Source organism: Glandiceps talaboti, chromosome 8, assembly GCF_964340395.1.
Source record: "Glandiceps talaboti chromosome 8, keGlaTala1.1, whole genome shotgun sequence".
Classification (NCBI taxonomy): Eukaryota; Metazoa; Hemichordata; class Enteropneusta; family Spengelidae; genus Glandiceps; species Glandiceps talaboti.
The window spans coordinates 1,034,897-1,055,353 of record NC_135556.1 but is presented as its reverse complement, the minus strand read 5'-3'; the positions used below and the strand labels follow the sequence as shown (position 1 = coordinate 1,055,353).

Here is a 20,457-nt window from a genome sequence, read left to right as displayed (position 1 = left end):
TTGTGTACAAAATATCAAGATACATTGTGTACAAAATATCAATATACATTGTGTACAAAATATCAAGATACATTGTGTACAAAATATCAGGATACATTGTGTACAAAATATCAAGATACATTATGTACAAATTTTTTGATATGTCACCATGTTAAATGTGCAGTCATTAAAGGACATATTTGTGCCAAAAAGTGTTGCAAAGACCCAAAATTGACTGATTAGTAAAAATGGGGTTCATTTTTCTCTTAGAGTCAAATGAACACAAAACAACGAAAACAGTCATATTTGTCATTAAAGGACAAATACGTATTCCTATAGCTTGCGTTCTGGGAAGAATGGGTTGGAGGAACAACATGGAAAATTTCATTGATCGATTCTACCGTTTGTGGGAGGAGTTAGCGAAAAATTTTTTCTACCGACGGATGTCCTATTCTAAAACACGCGTCCCTATACGAATGCATGTACGTATATTGAACCACTGATCTTTTGTGTTGCAGGCAACATATGGGTTTGTTATTCTGTCTACATAAAATATAGTACTACTGTCAATATTGTACATGCATTCGTATAGGGACGTGTGTTTTAGAATAGGACATCCATCGGTAGAAAAAGGTTTTTCGCTAACTCCTCCCACAAATGGTGGAATCGATCAATGAAATTTTCCCTGTTGTTCCTCCAACCCATTCTTCCCAGAACGCACGCTATAGGAATACGTATTTTCGATTTTTAGTAGTAGAAATCGACTGATTCTTACCTTCAGGATTGTTGATGTTACTTGCCGCCATGTTGAATACGCAATGGACACTGGGAAAATCAGAACTTTGTGTTCGTCGCAATATAGACTTGGCTTGTAACTAAACGACTTGTACCAGGTACTATGTAGAATATTCCCGCAACTTGTATTTTTGTACTTGTCACTATATCGATCGCGCTCTAGACTAATATTTCTTACCTACCCCTGATACCAGTAGTAACTGGAGTGTCAGTTTTCGATCAGACAGCCATCAAATTACCAATGACATTGTTCATGTTAATCAGTGGTCAATATTATCCTGAATAAGTAGTACAGAAACAGGTTAAACTTATTATCATCACTGAGGGTACTGATTTTTTGGTGCTGACCCAAAAATCAATTTGATTTGATTTGATTTATCATGTATGCAGCTGCAAAAAAATATGTTTATGCAGCACTGATGTCAGTGTATGATATTACAAGTAAGTCATTGTACCTAACGAAACATTTTCAAAAAACTAGTAGTCGTAAGGGTAATTTTCAAGGTGGTGCCATGGGGCATTTAGAATCACCTTTAAAAGGCTCTTTTCACAAAATTTGTTATGTTAATTTTAATTCTGAATGTAAAGCATGAGCTGGCTCTCATTATATCCATATTCAAATATGAACAACTACATGTTTTCCACAGCATCAGTCACATGTATTGTAAAGTTATTTTATTTCCTATAGACTACATTCAACCAATGACAGCTGATGAATCATGGCCAGGATGGCCGGCCAGTAGAGTGAATAATGAATTGTTTTATATCCATATACTGAGATGTTGGTATGATATCTGTGACGACATCTGTGAAGTCAATTTGACAGAAATCTACAAAGAAGTTCTAGCTGCTAAACCACTGAAAGGACAACTCAGTATAATAGAGGTGTGTCTATTCATTTGCAATGAAACATTTCTGTGAATGTCCTAGTAGCAGTTTCAAATTGGAAGTGAAGTTGGCTAAATTACGTCAATGTGAGTCTTAAAGTACATACAATGTGTATATCAAATCAATTTTAAGTTCAAAAGATAGAAAACTTAGTTGTGTCAAATCTGATGTCATCAGTTATCTTTTATGTCTGCTTTTCACAAACTCTGTGTAATGGTAACATTAACCCTTGTGACGCCGCGTCATTGATATCCATGATGTAGCACTTCCACACTCCACGCCATGTCGTTGATATGCTGTCAATAAAGTGACGTTGTAATGGGTTTATCGCTGTACCCCTAATAAGTAATGATGTACACGATGTTATCTTATTAAATATTAAATTATTCAGGTGGGAAACAGTCACGTGTTCGATTTTTCTCACTTTTTGCTGCTGAATGCAAATAGCGCCTACTTAGCAATGCCTAATATGGCGGCCGCTATGAATATGGATGTTGACTTTCGACATCATGCTGATATATTGAACGAAGTAAACCAGGAAGACAGAGAGTTTTTCGTTCGACATTTTCTAGACAGTGATAGCGATGATAATGAAGAATTTTACGTTTTTGAGGGAGTAAATTTTGTCCTAGAACGTATCGAAAACCCTCCTATAACTTCAACTTTTGGACTGACGTTGCCAATGGCTGGTCCCGCGATCGCGCAATCCTGCCGATGACAAACCACAGATGCCAATGCCGTACGATTACTCCTACGTGTTGGTTTACATGAACTGATAAAGACGTTACGGCAGGATCATGTGGCAGGATCTACATCGTTGTCTTTCGTCAGATTTTTGTTAACAAACAAAGTGTTAGATATAATCGTCCGTGAGACGTATCGTTATGCTGCTATCTATAGACTTACATGTATGCAGTATTTGTATATGCAAATTTGTTTGTATTTACTGTAAACATCAACAGACTGTACTTGTTGATTTTATGATAAATATTTTACCCAACACCCATACTATCTGTCTATTAATTTTTACAGCTAATTTCCAATTATAATCCTTGTATTTATCAAAAAACTAAATTTCACATGCTTTTTTGACCAAAAACGTGTGTTTTATACCAATTTTCCCCAATTTCTTAGTAAAGTTACTGGCCATACATTCATGTAAATTAAAATTCAATATTTCATAATTATTGATATACTTGTAGATGAGACCATATCCCACCTGTTTTGGTGTAAAATGATCACTATCAAAACATTGTGTACAACTGTGTGCAACCTAAAAAGTCCTTGGCCTAGGGTGTCATTTGCATGGAAAGTTTATGGCATCTTAAGGGTTAAGTGACATTATAAATCTTAAATGAATATGCATCATTTGTTTGTGTGTAATAGGTGCTGATAGACATATCTTATGACATCACATTGGCAATCCTGTCAATCATGACATCACAGCCTTTGACAGCTGTCAATCATTGGTTACAAGCAATCACACTATGCCATGATTGGGGATTCTATGAAGTGGAGCAGGGTTTGTTTAGAGCTATACTACCAAATGGTAAGGATTTCCATTTATTTCTATTTGTGATGTGTCATGTTACATTTTTGGTTGGGTGCAAAATGTACAGAAGTAAGAATACAAGGTGTGGGAGATGTAACTTAAAGGTGATTCAAAAAGCTCCATACCACAACCTTGAAAAATGTTCTTTATATGTCTCCTAACCAGTAAAAGCTAACTATTCAAAGAGTTAAAACTGGCTATCAGCGGCAACCCGAACATCCATGAATTTACAGTTACTGTAATGTTATACTGCCTATTGATCTCCCTTTTGGGGATTATGATATCATAGAGGGTACTGTTTTATGTCAGTTAGTACAGTAAGCAATGGCAGATAGTAGTAATTCTGAGTTTGATACTCGTTGCAATTTATCTGAGAGTGATGAATCTTCTTTCAATGATAATTTTACAATGTGCGATAGATTGATTGACATTTTTGTATGTACTCTGGCTACCCATTCTTGACATTTCTGTCTCTGGTCTAGCCACCCATTCATATGATTTTAAGAACATTCCTAAATGTGAAAAGTCTTTTGCCACACTGGTAAATCAGAATTCTCACTAACCCAGACAGTCAATGATCGTTTTCATCCACAGAACATACATATACAGTTCACTGGGCGCTGCCATGTTTGTTTTGATCTTGCATACTATGTATATTGCTACCATACTCCAGTCATCATATCGGCAATATAACATAGCAATACATTGCAATATTGTAACAGTAGGCCTGTTAGCACGACTATCGTTACCATTTAATGAGTTTCAAGGCATCACTATACTACGTATACTACGTGGAGTCATGATGGGTGAATGGTTAGCGTGACTGGCTTGGAATCTACAGGTTGCAGGTTCGAGCCCTGTCGCTGCCTGCTGTTTGTTTCTGAGTGGCTAAAGTCCTTGGGCAAGATTTGAACCACGACTGTGCTTCAGTCAACCCAGCTGTATAATTGGGAACCTGGTAGGATGTAGGTTGCAATGTGAAGGCTTTAATCCTATGCGCTTAAATGGCTGCAATGGATTGTATGCTCCCCGGGGAGTTGAGGAAGACTAAAAGGGCCGTTGTGCCGTTCTGATCCGAGCCAGGGGTAATAATTGTAAAGCGCTTTGAGCACGGTGTGGGAAAGCGCTATATAAAAACCGAACATTATTATTATTATTATACCCCTGAAAATTGTTACACTATTTGAAAGTTTAGTATATAGTAAAAATTCAATTGCTTCATACCTTGTTCAACTTTTTGATAAAATATTTACAACAGGCACAGTTCCAGCAGAGTTGTCTAAAGCTGTTGTCTATCCGATTCATAAGAAGGGTTCCTTGCAGGATGTCAACAATTTTAGAGGGATCTCATTATTGTCAGTCATGGGGAAAATCTTTACTAAACTTTTGAACAGTCACCTTGAGACTTGGGTAAAAGAAAATCAAATTCTTTCTGAATCTCAAGCAGGTTTTTATAAATGATATTCTACGATTGATAACATTTTTACTTTACAAGCCATTATTACAAAATACATAATAAGACGGAAAGGCCGCTTTTATTGTTTATTTATTGATTTTAGTAAAGCCTTGGACAATGTTAATCATCAGTTCCTTTTAGTAGGTTAATGTCGTATGGGCGTCATGGCAACCTCTTACATTTATTAAAATCAATGTATAGACAATAGTGTTCATGTGTTGGGACAAGTCAGGGTCTAACTGATTATTTTGACTGTTCAAAGGGTACAAGAAAAGGTTGCAAACCAAGTCCACTGTTATTTAGTCTCTTTATCAATAAACTTGTTAAATATATGAACAATATACAGATTGTGTTAGTGTGCATATCAACCCAGAAACAAGTTTATATTTTGCTTATGTATGCCAATGATATAGTTGACTGTGCAGATCTACCTATTTACCTTCAGAGACAATTAAATAAATTAAAACAATTCTGTGATGACTGGGATATGGCAATAAATTTGGATAAAACTAAAATTAAGGTTTTCAGAAGGGGAGGACGACTTAAACACAGTGACGTATGGTTCTAAGGAAAGCATAAAGTCAATGTCATTCCGTTTTGTAAATATTTGGGCAGCATTTTTACACCCAAATCAAAATGGTCCGCAACCAAAAAAAGTCAAGCATCACAGGTCAAACAGGTATTATTTCAATTGAAGTCTCTAATAAGGAAAATTTGGTGGTTTGCCTTTTCTGTGTGCCTTTTAAGATCTTTGATACAGTTGTGGTACCGATTTTATGTTAACGGGTATAAAACACAACTGCTAGACTTGTTGTCAAACTACGCAAATGTGATCATGTCTCACCAGTATTACGTAACCTTCATTGGTTACCTGTACTTCAACGCATTATGTACTAAATCTTGCTTATTACCTATAAGGCTGTCAACAAACTATCACCATCCTACATCACTGTACTGTTACCGGTTCACAAGCCAACGCATGCTTTACGTTCCGGCACTCAGTTTACACTTGCCATCCCGCGATGCTGCAACTACTACGTACGGAGAGCGCGCCTTCTTTGTTGCCGGTCCTAAGTTATGGAACTCTCTCCCAATTCACATCAGGAGAGTTGTATCAATTGAACCATTCAAGTCATAACTAAAGACATACTTTTTCACAAACATTTAGGACATGTAATTATTGTACTGTTAACAGTAATCATTAAGATTAGATTTTTAGTGAATTTCAAGGGGTTTTTGGCAAATTAATTCTTGTGCCATACATTTTACTTGGCATTGTGATAGTTTGTATAAGTTGTTAAGGTCCTTCTTTGTTTAAATTTCATCTTGGATATTAGGTTTTAACAGTTTTTAAGTTCTCTCTGTTTTATGTCGGACATTTGTACAGTTTAACCCTTCATGATGCTTTTTCTTTTTTTAGTGCTGTAAAGCGCATTGAGGTTGTTTCGTAATGCGCTGATAAGAATGTTTTATTATTATATTGTTATGGTAGTGAGATCTGGGGATATGAAATTTCTAACCCCAGAGAACAAGTGCAAACTCAATTTTGTACTTGGTGTAAGCCCTAAGACAAATGATTCTGCTGTACTTGGTGAATGTGGGCTTACCCTGCACCATTTTATATGAAACGCTGTATATCATATTGGCCAAGAGTTCTTGAAATGGAAAATTCCAGGTATCCTAAATTATGTTATATTAGATGTTATTTGAATTAGATAATAATGGCAAAATTACTTGGGTGACTAGAATTAAATTGCTCATTTTTTCGTTATGGTTTTGGAGAAGTCTGGCTAAATCAAGAGTTGGTGCACCAGAAGCTTTTATTTCTATTTTCACACAAAGAGTCAAACACTGTTTCATCAAGAATGGCATGATAGTATAAATTCATCTTCCAAGTTAAGGAGTTATTGTAGAATCTGAACTTTACTTGAATAGCATTAGTATTCATAACTTTAAGGTTGCCCTAGCAAGGTTTAGATGTTCATCTAATGATCTGTGTATTGAGACCGGAAGAAGGGATGGGATTAATTTACAGGATAGACTTTGTGAATTGTGATTAATCAATGACCATAGTTTTATTGAAAACAAGGACTGTATCATTTTCTGTTTATTTGTGATTTGTTTACTCCTCTAAGACAGCAATACCTTCCATGTAATATTTATATATAATCCCATGAAATCAATGTTAGTTTTACGTCATAATGCTCCGAGTATGATTCCGCGGACTAATACAAATTCGAGCCGGTAGGCTCGAATTTGTAGTCCGCGGAATCATACGAGGAGCATTATGACGTAAAACTAACATTGATTTCATGGAATTATATATTTATCACATAATTAAGTATTTCCCCGTATTTTTCTGAAATTTTAAATCGTATTTTACGAATATTGCATCATTTCATCGCACTATATTCTTCATCGCGTATTTAAAAAATTCGCCCGTCGGCTATGCAAATTACATAATCGTGTGACCTGTCGCGAGGTCAAGCTTACCATTGTACGGTATCGATCATACTGTTGTGTGGTTTCTCAACCAAAATTATCGGTTATAACCTTGCAATGTACATGTAATATCGAATTTAGTTTAAAACGTAAGTAGAATTGTCTGAATGCGACTTTTGTGCCGTCATTTTAATCATATTTTCTCGGGTTGTGTAAGTTCAGAGATCTGAGCTCGACGGAAAATATGAGTCGGAAGCTTTCCGGCTGTGACATCGATAATCTACGTGATTTTTAAATAGAATAAAATGTATCAAATACAAATAAAAGGACTTCTATGTATCAAACTCATGCCATCCAAGGATATATGTAACGTAATGTATGTATTTACATTTGGAAAGCACATAATTATTACGATAAACTTGATCGTAGCGTGGGATTGACACGAACACTTGAACAGTACGGAGAAAAAATAGTTCGGTAGAACAGGGGTGATATGCTCTGAAATCACCCCTGTTTGACGTCACACAGTAGAAGATATGCACGTATTTATGTGATAATGTCATAAATACAACAATTATTATGTTCTTTTTCAGGTTGGCAGACATTTAAATTTATACGTGGGAGTGTTGCAGCATTCAAGGATGCAAGTAATGAAAGTTCTGGAGTTTGCCCTGATAAGGAAAGTGACCAAAACCAGATTAAAAGTCTAGTTAAAGTAGATTGTTTACATGCATATTACTGTCGTCTATCACTGTATGATATGTGGTGGAAAAAAGAGGATCCCATCAACTCTCAGGGTTTGTCAATGATTGTAAACCAGACAATCGATGTAGGAAAAGATGACATACAATATGAAGAAGGATTGAATGCAAGTCAAGCTAAGTGTCACCAAATTTCGGATTCTATTGTGATGCAGGATTCACCATCAGTGAGAGCAGTTACAGGAGAATCAATGGCTGACATTTCAACCCAAAATGATGACACTCAAGAAAAAGAGGCTAATGTATGTGATGTTGTAATATCTAATGGTACTGAACAGTCTAATGCTGTCAATTCTATTGATGAACAGTGCTCTGAAGTTGATTCACATGCAGAAAAAATTGGTGCTGGCCGGGATGCCTTGACTACAGCTGTACAAGGAGAAGCAACAAATCCTGAAGACCCAACTCGAGATGATTGTCCCAACCATCATCAATTGGGATATAGTGTAATTGTTTGTGAGGGTTGCATGGGCCCATTTGGTGATGCTGGTAACTTTGCTGTAGGCGACACTTTAGTATGTCAAACTCTAATCAAGAAATTAGAAGTTATTTCCAAAGTCTTGTTGTCTGATACTCATGCACAGAAGCACATTCTCAATACAAAACTTCATTTCCTACAAAAAGCTGTGAAAGCAATGATAACCAGGCAAAAAAAACAAGCTAGGAAAGAAAAACGACAGAAAGAGATGGAGAGAAAGGGAGAGCAGTTGTCAGTACGTGAGACTTGTGATACTGAAGAGGTTAAGAATGCTGAATCTCTGCATTTAAGTAAAAATAACGATGGTGAATTAATAGAGACTCAGACTTTCAAAGATTTTGAGTTTGGTCAATCTGAACCTGTAATAGAGACTGCTGAGTATGATGACAGTGTCACACATTCATCAACAGCAGAGATTCCACTAACAGATAGTGACCAAACAGAATATCCACCAAAGAGCCCAGCTGACCAAGGACATAAAGTCCAAAAAAGTCAATCAGATAATGCAGACAGTTGTGGTCAAACTGGAGAGACCTCTGAAGTAATGCAAACAGGAGATAGCACGAATTCACAATATACAATTACTACCGCAGATTTAGTTGCTCAAGATACACAAGATAGTTCAGCTGATGCTGTTGATGATAACATTGATGGTGAAGATATAAAAACGAATGTGGAAGGTGAGAAAAGCCATGAAAGTAGCAATGTTCTCCCAGCTGATTGGAAAGAACTACCACTAGATGTAAGATACTCACATCCAGCAGTGACAATATCAGTCCTGTCTGATGAACAAACTGAAGTGATTCATCAACTACAACAACTACCAAAGACTGTTAAGGTCAGTTTAAGAGTATTCATGGTTTTAGTTTGACGTCAACTGTATACTGTATTAGATGCTGTTGATGTACTGAGAATAGAGCTGAAATTAATATAAGTTGGGAGTAGTTGGGAGACTACCAATTCTAGTCATGGGGCAACCATACATAATTTTTAGCTGGTAGCTCCTTTAGGTTAGCACTGCTTATGTAATTGAATGATTTAGAAGACTAACAATTTAGGGATGTAAAGTATTTTGATAACAGATATACTTCCAATGGAATAATCTTTACAGCTTGGATGTGGGTTTTGTGGACCAAGGTTATATGGTAGAAGGGCCTGACTTAAGGAGAAACCCAGGCAGTAAAGGTTTTTAGCCCCCGTGGGCACCGCCCAGACTGAATCAAGTATGACTGAATGGCGGCCATATTTGTTGTTGTATGTTTACCCTCATATCTCTGGCATGCATCAACTTATTTCAACCAAAAATTGCATGAAGGTATTAAAGTGAAACATAATATGAGACATGTGCATGTCACTTTGTTTTGCTACTAAATGAAATATAGCCAAATGGTAACCATGTAAGTTGTAAAATTTCACAATTTGCATGATAACTTTGGAGATTTAATACATACATGTACATGGAATAGACACACTATTCAAGTGCTTCCATCCAAAGTATCAAAGGTGGACTTTCTTTTTGGACTTTGGCCTTTGGCCTTGAAAGTGTTCATCAAGGTCAAATAACCAAGTTTGGTTTATTTCCATAACTATTTCAGTCAGACATTTCATGACTTAGCTTTTTACTATGGGACACATATATGTATGCAAGTCACTCAATCTCACGGCTTTGACCTCTATACCAAAATTGTGAACATATTTTGATAAAAAAATACAATTTTGTTATTATGCAGTAAAAATAACCTCAAAACATATCCACTTTGTGTTTACCACTTATTTTCTTAGTACATTATTACAATGTCATGCTTTTAACATTTTTCCATTTTTTTGCAGGAGTTAAACTTCCCAGAACCAGTGGAGTGTGCCATGGTATTGGTACACTACTGTGTATACAGACAATGCAAAGTACCTAGATGTGGACTACAGTCACTGATTCAGTTTGGTATGGAAACTGCACAATGGGGACTAAAACACTCACAGACTAGTCAAGAAATCAAATTCTTCTTGAAATATTTAGAGACACTTGAACAACTGCAGAAATAGACTATACTCATAATACTGTAAGTTTTCTATGAGATATGTGTAATAGTATTTGCCAAGTACTGTTCCATATCTTGCTTCTGCTATGCCATAACTCACTTTCTTGTTGTTTGCAAGGTTTTTTGTAAAAGAGAAAATACAGTGACCATGTGATACATTAAGCAAAAAATGTCTTCAAAGAGATTCATAAATTATTATACCCATTGATAAAGACTATCACTGTCTAGATTTGATATTTCTTATATTTAGTTTTGATAAATTATTAAACCCAAAGTCTGCATGAAAATGTGAAAGATTGTCAAGTGTGCAATCTCAATGTTATTGTAATTGTGTAGTCTCTTGAGTAGACCATCTACCATATAGTACAACTTAGTCTGTCAACATGAATAATGGGGCAACTGTGTAGTCTCTTGAGTAGACCATGTACTGTAATAAAATATCAATACTTTCAAGTGATGTTATTCACATGTACGTGTACCATTGTACAATTATACTCGCTTTTGGCTTGGAAATCATCAAAATTTTGGTAAAGAGTGGCAACCCTCAGACACTAAATTGTGATATTGGCCTCGCTGGCATGTTATTATTTAAAACTATTGCCAATGGCATTGCTTGTTATGTAGAACAACTGTATACTTTGTGGTTTTTTTAGAACAACTGAATTGATAAGGTTCAGTAGTGTTATATGCATGGTGCGGTGTCAGTCCGTATGTCTGTGTGTGTGTCATGTCATTAACAATTAGTTAATTAAACAAAATGTTCCAACCAAATTTCAGACTGATCTGCTGAGAAGTTTTTTGAATTTAAGTTTTTTGACCAAAAATCACATTTTTTACCCAAATCACACACTGATGTTAAGATCATTTTGATTTGAACAATTTCCCAACTAGACACCCTAGGTAATTTACCCACCAAATATCATGGCTATCAGTCCAGCAGTATTTAACTTTAAGTTGTTTAAACACGCACACATCCAGACAGACAGACAGACAGACACTTTGACATGCCTATAGCACTAATGACCCTAAGAAGTTCAGGTGTGCCTAAAGAAACTGTTGAAATCCAGCTGGGTTCAAATATTAGTGTCAGGGTTCAACTATTAACCTTGTAATATTAACGTACAATCAAAGTAAACTACTGATGGCACTCAATTTTCAGCAGTCCAATACAGTATACCAATTTCTCCGGACAACAACATACTGATGTCAGCTAATTAGTCAGTACCGGTAATATCGACAATTACTGATGTCAGCTAATTAGTCAGTAATATCGACAATTACTGAGATACGTTTATTTTGAAACCGATGTCACCACTGAGACATGTACTAAGCTTTTCTTGTTTTTAAGAACAGTTCTAGTGGTGTAGCACCACTGTGACGAGTGACATGATAAAATGATGTATAGAGTCCAGAAAACATTTCATGTACAGGTTATAAGTTGGAGTAAACATATATACACAACTTTACTCTCACACTTTGAAAAGTTTGCTAATGTTTGTCTTCATTCAACACCATCGATGTATAAAAGTGAAAACACCAAAGACGGCAACAAATCATAAATATTGTTATTATGAGTGGTGTATCAACAATGTAAGGTCATAACATTTACGTGGTTCACTCAGACCTACAGCTCTCATACTTATATCCGTACTCGGACACAAATCAGAGAAAGCTGAGATGAGCAGAGCCTAACGATGTACATGGAAAAATAAAGACGACAGATATTTCTCTTGTCTTTTTACATCGTTATCTACTACATTTTGTTTGTGTCACTTTTTTCACAAACCATTGAGAAGTGAAGCAAAATTTCAAACAGGGCAAATTCGACAACTCACTACTTACAAGATTATTTCCAACTCACTTGGTACATGTATATTTTAGGGAAGGGTGCTGGGTGGATGTGTTCCAAATAACCATTATGTCAGTTCATGACTTAGGTGATTTTGATTTTAGGTCATCATGCATGGACTGCAGCTCTTCAGTTATTCTGTAGTGTATATCTGTCGAGTTCTACCACGATACAAGATTTGAATTTGATACATATTGATGTTACATGTACACAGAGCAAATAGTATTTGCTAGCAAATAAAGTATAAATTTGCCACCATGTAACAAAGAAAAGCCTTTCAAAGACACCATTTTATTGACAGAAACCAAAGGATTCACTCAATATGAGTAGCAAGGAGAGAATGATAATTCTGTTAGTACATTATGAATAGCGGTTCAACAAATGCACACATACATTTATTTTTTATAAGATGATAGGGGTATTTCTCGATCAGTTTATTAGCACAACTGAACTGAGGTCAGTAGTGCTATAGGCATCGCCTGGCGTCTGTGTGTGTGTGTAAACAACTTAAAGTCAAAAACCGCTGAACCGATTGCCATGATATTTGGTGGGTCCATTACCTTGGGAGTCTAGTTGGGAAATTGTTCAAATCAAAATGATCGCATCACAGGTGTGTGATTTGGGTCAAAAATGTGACTTTTGGTCAAAAAACTTAAACTCAAAAACTACTGGGCAGATTGGTGTGAAGTTTGGTGGGAACATTCTTAAGGGGGTGTAAATTAAGATTTGTTCATGACATGATGATCCCATCAGTAATATGCAAATTAGAGCTAAAAATGTGTATTTTTGGTTAAAAATCTATAATTCCAAAACTACTGAGCAGATTTGCCTGAAATTTAATGGGAATGCATCTAGGGATGTATGGATGAAGACATATTATGCATACAATGATTCCATGAGTGATATGCAAATTAGGTGTAAAAATGTTCGTTTTTGGTCAAAAACCATGCAACCATGACCACGCCCTTAGCAACAACCAAATGGCAGTATATTTTGGTGAAATAACAACATCATCTGGTAGGCAAGTGAGTAAACATTCAAAAAATGTATGCAAATACCCTAGCAACCATGACCACGCCCATAGCAACAGCCAAACAGTCGTATATTTCACAAGGTAACAACAGGGATTAATAGGCAACTGAATAAACATTCAAAAAATGTATGTAAATTTGCCTAACCACAAGACCACGCCCATAGCAACAGCCAAATAATCACGTATATTACAAAGGTAACAATAGTAATAGAAAGACAAATGGATATGTATTCAAAAAATGAATGCAAATGTGCCTGGCAACAAGACCACGCCCATAGCAACAACCAAATGATCACATATATGGTGAAGATAACAATGGGGATTAATAGACATTTGAATAAACATTCAAAAAATGTATGTAGATATGCCTAGTAACAAGACCACGCCCATAGCAACAGCCAAATGATCACATATATCATAAAGATAGCAACATGGTTGGATAGGCAACTGGATAGTCATTCACCAAATGAACACTTATTGTTAGCATGGACTAGCATATGGATAAACATTTTTAAAAACTACAGCAAATGAACACCTATTGTTAGCATAGACTAGCATATGGATAAACACTTTTAAAAACTGTACGCCATTGGCGGTATTTATGTTCTTACACCCACAATACACCAAGCAATCACCCCTTCACAAATTTTATGTACCCAAACCCATCTCGCAGTTTGTGTAAACTGTAAACATAAGAAATGCTGAAATAAGTTCTGTTGAGTCAGTATGTGGTGACATTGTTTACAAATAAAAGTGTCTCTGTAACTGTCAATCAAACTTTCAATATTACTGGCCGATTAGCAGGCAACAGCAGTAAGTTGTTGTCAGAAAAATTCTTGTGATGCTTGTAAGTGACAAATGGACATATCAAAAACAAATATGACGAATACATTTCATACACATCTGAAGTAGCACACCATATTGTTTGTTGATATTCAATGCGAATACCCATGACAATGCCCAAAGTACTGCAGTAAGACGCTACCTGATTGGCTGTGTGGATCACTTCACAGAACTGAGTGGGCTTGGGTTCAGACTAGAGGTGGTCATCAAGACGAAAACATAAACATGTAACACAAAGGTCATTTCAAGTAAAAATACAGACTGAGGTAAAATAGTCAGATTAATTTAGATCGTTCATCTGTTTTTATTTGCAATATATATTGTTTTCATGGCAAATATCACTTTCTCTTTTGACAGCCATTAATTACTACTATGTATTCAGGAGCACACATAGGACCTATTTGTCAGGATCTCTCCAGGTAGTCTATACTCCTTACACCTGTTGATGATCTTCGCAGGTGCCGCAAATGGTGCTGAGTAGTTATATAGCCAAGATAGCCAAAGTTTGTGTTTTGTATTACTTTAGTTGTTAGATGTTTTCCAGGGCATTAAAGCTCAATTTTCAAAGACATAACAGCCTGTTATTGCTTCACTCTACATTCTCACAATACAGTAACAGCTACCAAATATGTAAGGTATAAATTTTAATTATCACTCACACGGAGCATGCACATTTAGATGTGTTGTACAGTGTGTAGTACTAGTAGGCAAGTATAGAAATCGAAGCTTATTTGTTACATTGCATTCAATAGAAGTGAGTATGAATGGTAGATACGCCCAATGATGGAAATCTGCCACAATTGCAAAGCATAGAATGTACCCACCTGCACTGATTATTGCACCATTTGACCTTGGATGCCATGTATATGTTAGTCTCTATTACCCAGACTATGTATATGTTAGGGGCGACGTCAAAAGATCGATGTTTACAAAAAAAACTTAATTGCTTTAGTTTTTTTTTTTGTTTGTTTTTTGTTTGTTTGTTTTTTTGTTTGTTTTTTTGGGGGGTGGCCAAATTAATTTCTCAACCGTCAAAAACGATTTAACGTCATACTTGGCAAATTTAGTACGATTTCAAGGCTACTTTTACCTATAACACTGCGTACACTCGGTCCGATTTATCAGCGGTACGCGGTTCAGCTTTCAAATTTGCTGCAAAATAGGTATTTGGGAACGGGATGTATGGTGGATATTCATTTCATGATGTTTTTATCAATTTTTGCAAACTTTACCTTCTGAGTTAGTGTGCCCGATTTCCAGTGATGAAACAGTCAACTGCTAGATCATTATATATCTTCAGGGGTGACACAGTTGGACTAATATCCCAAGACGTTTTCTTGAACGAACAATTGTCACTTCATTTAGCCAAGCCATTTTCTTACTTTCTTGTCCTAAACATATTGCAATGGTATTTTTTAGTTGTGCAAATTGTCCTGTGTTATCAATAAATACTGAAACTGGGTGAAATGTGACTACTTTCCCCATAGTGTCTGCCATTTTTTTGTGTTACATGCGCAACATTCTTAAAACATTGTTACTAACATGGCGTCTTGCAGTGTACCTGCGCTGCGTTCTAAACGTGCTCCTAATATTGTGGTGGTGAAGCTATTTCCAGGTTGTGTTTAATTCCTTTCTGGTGTGTTGTTTGTTACGTTAAAGTTTTGAATAATGGGTAAACGGAGTAGACAGAGAAGAAGTGATCCTGATTTTCTTTATGGAGACTTTAACTCGAGTGATGAAAAATACGTGAGCGAAGGTAGTCACAAGACGTCAAGAAATAAGCTAAACTGTAAGATACGTCGTGACGTTTCGCCCTCACCGGCCTCCTCTCACACGACGTGTTAGGGGTTGGCCGATGTTTGAGGGCGCACCGTCACGGCGTACCTTACAGACTAGAAATAAGCGTAAACAAGTGATGTAAGAAGTTTTATGCTGTTGCTGCAGGTCGTCAAACTGGGATTTTTGTTGATTGGGATGCTTGTCATAGGCGTAGACGGGTTTTCAGGAGCATGTTTCAAAGGTTTCAATTGTCGTAGAGAAGCTGAAGAGTTCTTGAGTAACTATTTTGAGATGTGTGGTGCTAGAAATGGCGCGTCAAAAGAAAGTGTATCGAAAGTGCTAGATTTGTTGCTGCTACAACTGGTGACGAGGCTGATAAATCTTTGGATGTATCTAATGTTATGCAATGTAATATTCCTATTACGGCTCCAACTTCTCCCATTGCCAGTGCCGATCTTGATCAAGAGGAAATTGCTGTTTCTCTCAGGGCTGATACTGTTGTTGAATCTGACCCCTCGAAGTCTATGGTGGATGTTTCGTCTGAGGCTGCCGTGATAACCAATAATATCGCTCGTTCAGTTGAGATTTTACAGGACAGGTACATATGCTCTCTGATAGTTTCAATGCTGTTCGTGAGGATATAGTTTCTGTCAAGAATGAATTTGAATCTTTATTCACGAGCTTTCATGACAAGTTACTGGCGACACAGTCTGCAGTTGAGTTGGAGTGCAAGATTCGTGTTTTCGCAGAAGTGAAAGTATTGAAAAGAGACATTTCGTCTTTGAAAAGCAGTTTCGATGAAAGATTGGTTACGGTTGAGAAAAGATGTGATTTGACACAATCCGCTGTCACTAATATGACTGATAAATTATCGAGTATTGACAAGAAACTTTCTGTTTTAGACAGTAAACTTGATCGTGTGAATTCCTCTGAGGTCACGTCTTCGCGCCAAGTTTCGTCGTACGCGTCTGCTGTCGGTATTACTGGTGAACGTGATTCAAGTTCTGACACAATAACATCTCAACATGTCTCATCTACTACATCTACAACTCCGTTGTCTCATGCTAACTCGCGAATTCAATCTCATAATTCTCAAGTTTCAAGTCAAGATTCATCTACTCGTGTTGCAGAGTTTGACCTTCCATCGCGCCGACCGTCTCAACGTTATTCCCCGTCGAGTCAGCGTGTGGATGATCGTGACAGACGAAGTTACTCTTCACCGTATCAGTCAAATGTTAATGATCGTCGTCGTTCACCAAGAGATTATGTTAATTCTCCACGAATGCAGCGTTTTAATGACCCGCTAAGTAAGTCTAATGGTATTACTGTAATTATAGGTGATTCTATGAGCTATGGCCAGTACTTTACTATTTTACATTTAATACATTTTTACATTCTAAGGCTGCACGAACTACATTTAATACATTTAATACACGGGAGATGGTTGAGGTACATTTAATGCATTTAATACATTCTAGAGTTGCACGAAATACATTCTATTTCTCGGCGATGGTCCGGTAGCTTGCATTTAATACAGTTAATACATTCTAGAGTTGCACGAAATATATTCTCGTATCGGGAGACGGTACGTGACCTTGCATTTAATACATTTAATGCATTTAATACATTCTAGAGGTGCCCGAAATACATTATATTAATCGGCGATGGTCCGGGTCACTTGCATTTGATACATTTAATGCATTTAATACATTCTAGAGTTGCACGAAATACATTATATTTCTCGGCGATGGTCCGGGTAGCTTGCATTTAATACATTTAATGCATTTAATACATTCTAGAGTTGCACGAAATACATTCTTTTTCTCGGCGATGGTGAGGGTAGCTTGCATTTAATACATTTAATGCATTTAATACATTCTAGAGTGGCACGAAATACATTCTATTCCTCGGCGATGGTCCGGGTAGCTTGCATTTAATACATTTAATGCATTTAATACATTCTAGAGTTGCACGAAATACATTCTATTCCTCGGCGATGGTCCGGGTAGCTTGCATTTAATACATTTAATGCATTTAATACATTCTATTTCTCGGCGATGGTCCGGGTAGCTTGCATTTAATACATTTAATGCATTTAATGCATTTAATACATTCTAGAGTTGCACGAAATACATTCTATTTCTCGGCGATGGTCCGTGTAGCTTGCATTTAATACATTTAATACATTCTAGAGTTGCACGAAATACATTCTTTTTCTCGGCGATGGTCCGAGTAGCTTGCATTTAATACATTTAATGCATTTAATACATTCTAGAGTTGCACGAAATACATTCTATTTGTCGGCGATGGTCCGGGTAGCTTGCATTTAATACATTTAATACAGTTAATGCATTTAATGCATTTAATACATTCTAGAGTTGCACGAAATACATTCTATTTCTCGGCAATGGTCCGTGTAGCTTGCATCTAATACATTTAATACATTTAATACATTCTAGAGTTGCACGAAATACATTCTATTCCTCGGCGATGGTCCGGGTAGCTTGCATTTAATACATTTAATACATTGCAAGCTTGCAAGTTTCATTTAAATGGAATTTCAATTGATAATGTTAAGGAATATTGCTACTTGGGTATTATAATTTCTGCTAATGGTAAGTTTAAAAGAAATTTCTGTAACTTGGAGTTAAAGTCCATGAAAGCTCTTTTCAGTTTACGTAGACTCGTATCTTCTGATGGATGTATTTCAGTTGATATAGCTTTAGATCCTTTTGATCGTTTAATAGTTCCTATCATGACTTATGGTTGCGAAGTCTGGGGTTGCAAAATAAATCAAAAGAAGAATTTTCTTGATGAGATTAGTTACTCTTTTTATAGATTTTTATTGGGTGTTTCTAAGAGAGCTCCAATTAATGGTATTATAGGGGAATTGGGGCGTTTTCCTGTTAATTTTGTTGTTATTAAGCATATGTTGAAGTATTGGCATAGATTAGTTATTAGTGATGATTGCTTATTAAAGTCAGCATACTTATCTTCCATGCGTTATTCAAATTGGGGAAACTATATAACAGATATGCTTGATAAATATAGCGAGAGCAATATTTGGTTTTGTATTTGTAATTTTAATTCTACCCTTAAATACAATTCAGGATAATCTATGCAAAGATTTTTGTAAATCTTGGTTTAATGATTTATTTAATAATGTTAGAAGAAATGGTAGTGATAAAAACAAACTTAGAACTTATAGAACTTTTAAATCTGTATTCAAACTAGAAAACTACCTAATCAAGATTAAGAATCCCACTTGTCGTAGATTAATTACAAAATTTAGAGTCTCTGATTTTCATTTACAAATAGAGTTGGGTAGAAGGTGTATGCCGAAAATTCCTGCCAATGAAAGATTTTGCAAGTATTGCCCCTCAATGGTTGAAGATGAATTTCATTTTATTATTCATTGCCCACAACATGAAAATGAGAGAGAGGTTTTATTTTCTTCGATATCTTTGAAATGTGCTTACTTTAACACTTTAAACAGTCAAGAGAAATGTTTGTATATTCTAGGTTCAGATGATAAACTTCCTTTTGCCAAATTTCTTTTAGATACATCTCGGAAGACCCCCTCAGCAGACAAGTAATGTGTATTGTATTTTTGTCTTGTATTGTATTGTATTGTATTGTATTGTATTGTATTGTATTGTATTGTGTTTACTATACCATGCTTTCCACAGCATGTTGTTAAGTAATAAAGTTAACTTAAAGTGCCTGCAGTTGACAAATCATTTAACTCTTGAGTACGTATAAGAACAAGTGTGAAAAATGTCATTCCTAGAACAGAAGACACTGATTGCTTGCTGATTTTGAAAACAAAGATAACTGATAGTGATCAAGGGCGCCAAGGCTGAAATTTTGAAAAAAAATACTGCCAATGGTGCACAACTGTACAGTTTTTAAAAATGTTTATCCATATGCTAGTCCATGCTAACAATAGGTGTTCATTTACTGAATGACTATCAAGTTGCCTATCCAACCATGTTACTATCTTTGTGATATACGTTATCATTTGGCTGTTGCTATGGGCGTGGTCATGTTGTTAGCTATATGTTCATACATTTTGTGTGTGAATTTCTGAGATTATCTTTGCAATATAAGTGATCATTTGGCTGTTGCTATGGGTGTGGACTTGTTACTAGGCAAATTTACATATATTTTATGAACTTTTTAATTGCTAGGCATATTTGCATACATTTTTAAATGTTTATTCATTTGTCTATTAATCCTCTTGTTATCTTTGCAATATATGTGATCATTTGGCTGTTGCTATGGGCGTGGGCTTGTTGCTAGGCCCATTTACATACATTTTTTGTGAATGTTTATTCATTTGTCTTTCTGTTCCTGTTATCTTTGCAATATACACGATCTGGCTGTTGCTATGTGCGCTGTCTTGTTGCTAGGCAAATTTACATACATTTTTTGAATGTTTATTCATTTGTCTTTCTTTTCCTGTTATCTTTGCAATATACATGATCTGGCTGTTGCTATGGGCGTGGTCTTGTTGCTGGGCAAATTTACATACATTTTTTTGAATGTTTATTCAATTTTCTATTT

General features: G+C 36.0%; 1 protein-coding gene across 1 annotated transcript in view; it reads left to right on the top strand.

Moving 5' to 3' along the window:
- LOC144438662 (gem-associated protein 5-like) overlaps positions 1-15,568 on the top strand; it is a 183,025-nt gene extending 167,457 nt beyond the window's left edge. The window contains exons 22-25 of the mRNA XM_078127810.1: positions 1,463-1,659; positions 3,049-3,211; positions 7,706-9,189; positions 10,182-15,568. Coding sequence (XP_077983936.1) covers positions 1,463-1,659; positions 3,049-3,211; positions 7,706-9,189; positions 10,182-10,391 — 2,054 coding nt within the window. The 3' untranslated portion in view covers positions 10,392-15,568. The remainder of the gene's footprint in view (positions 1-1,462; positions 1,660-3,048; positions 3,212-7,705; positions 9,190-10,181) is intronic.
- The last annotated feature ends 4,889 nt before the right edge of the window (positions 15,569-20,457 follow it).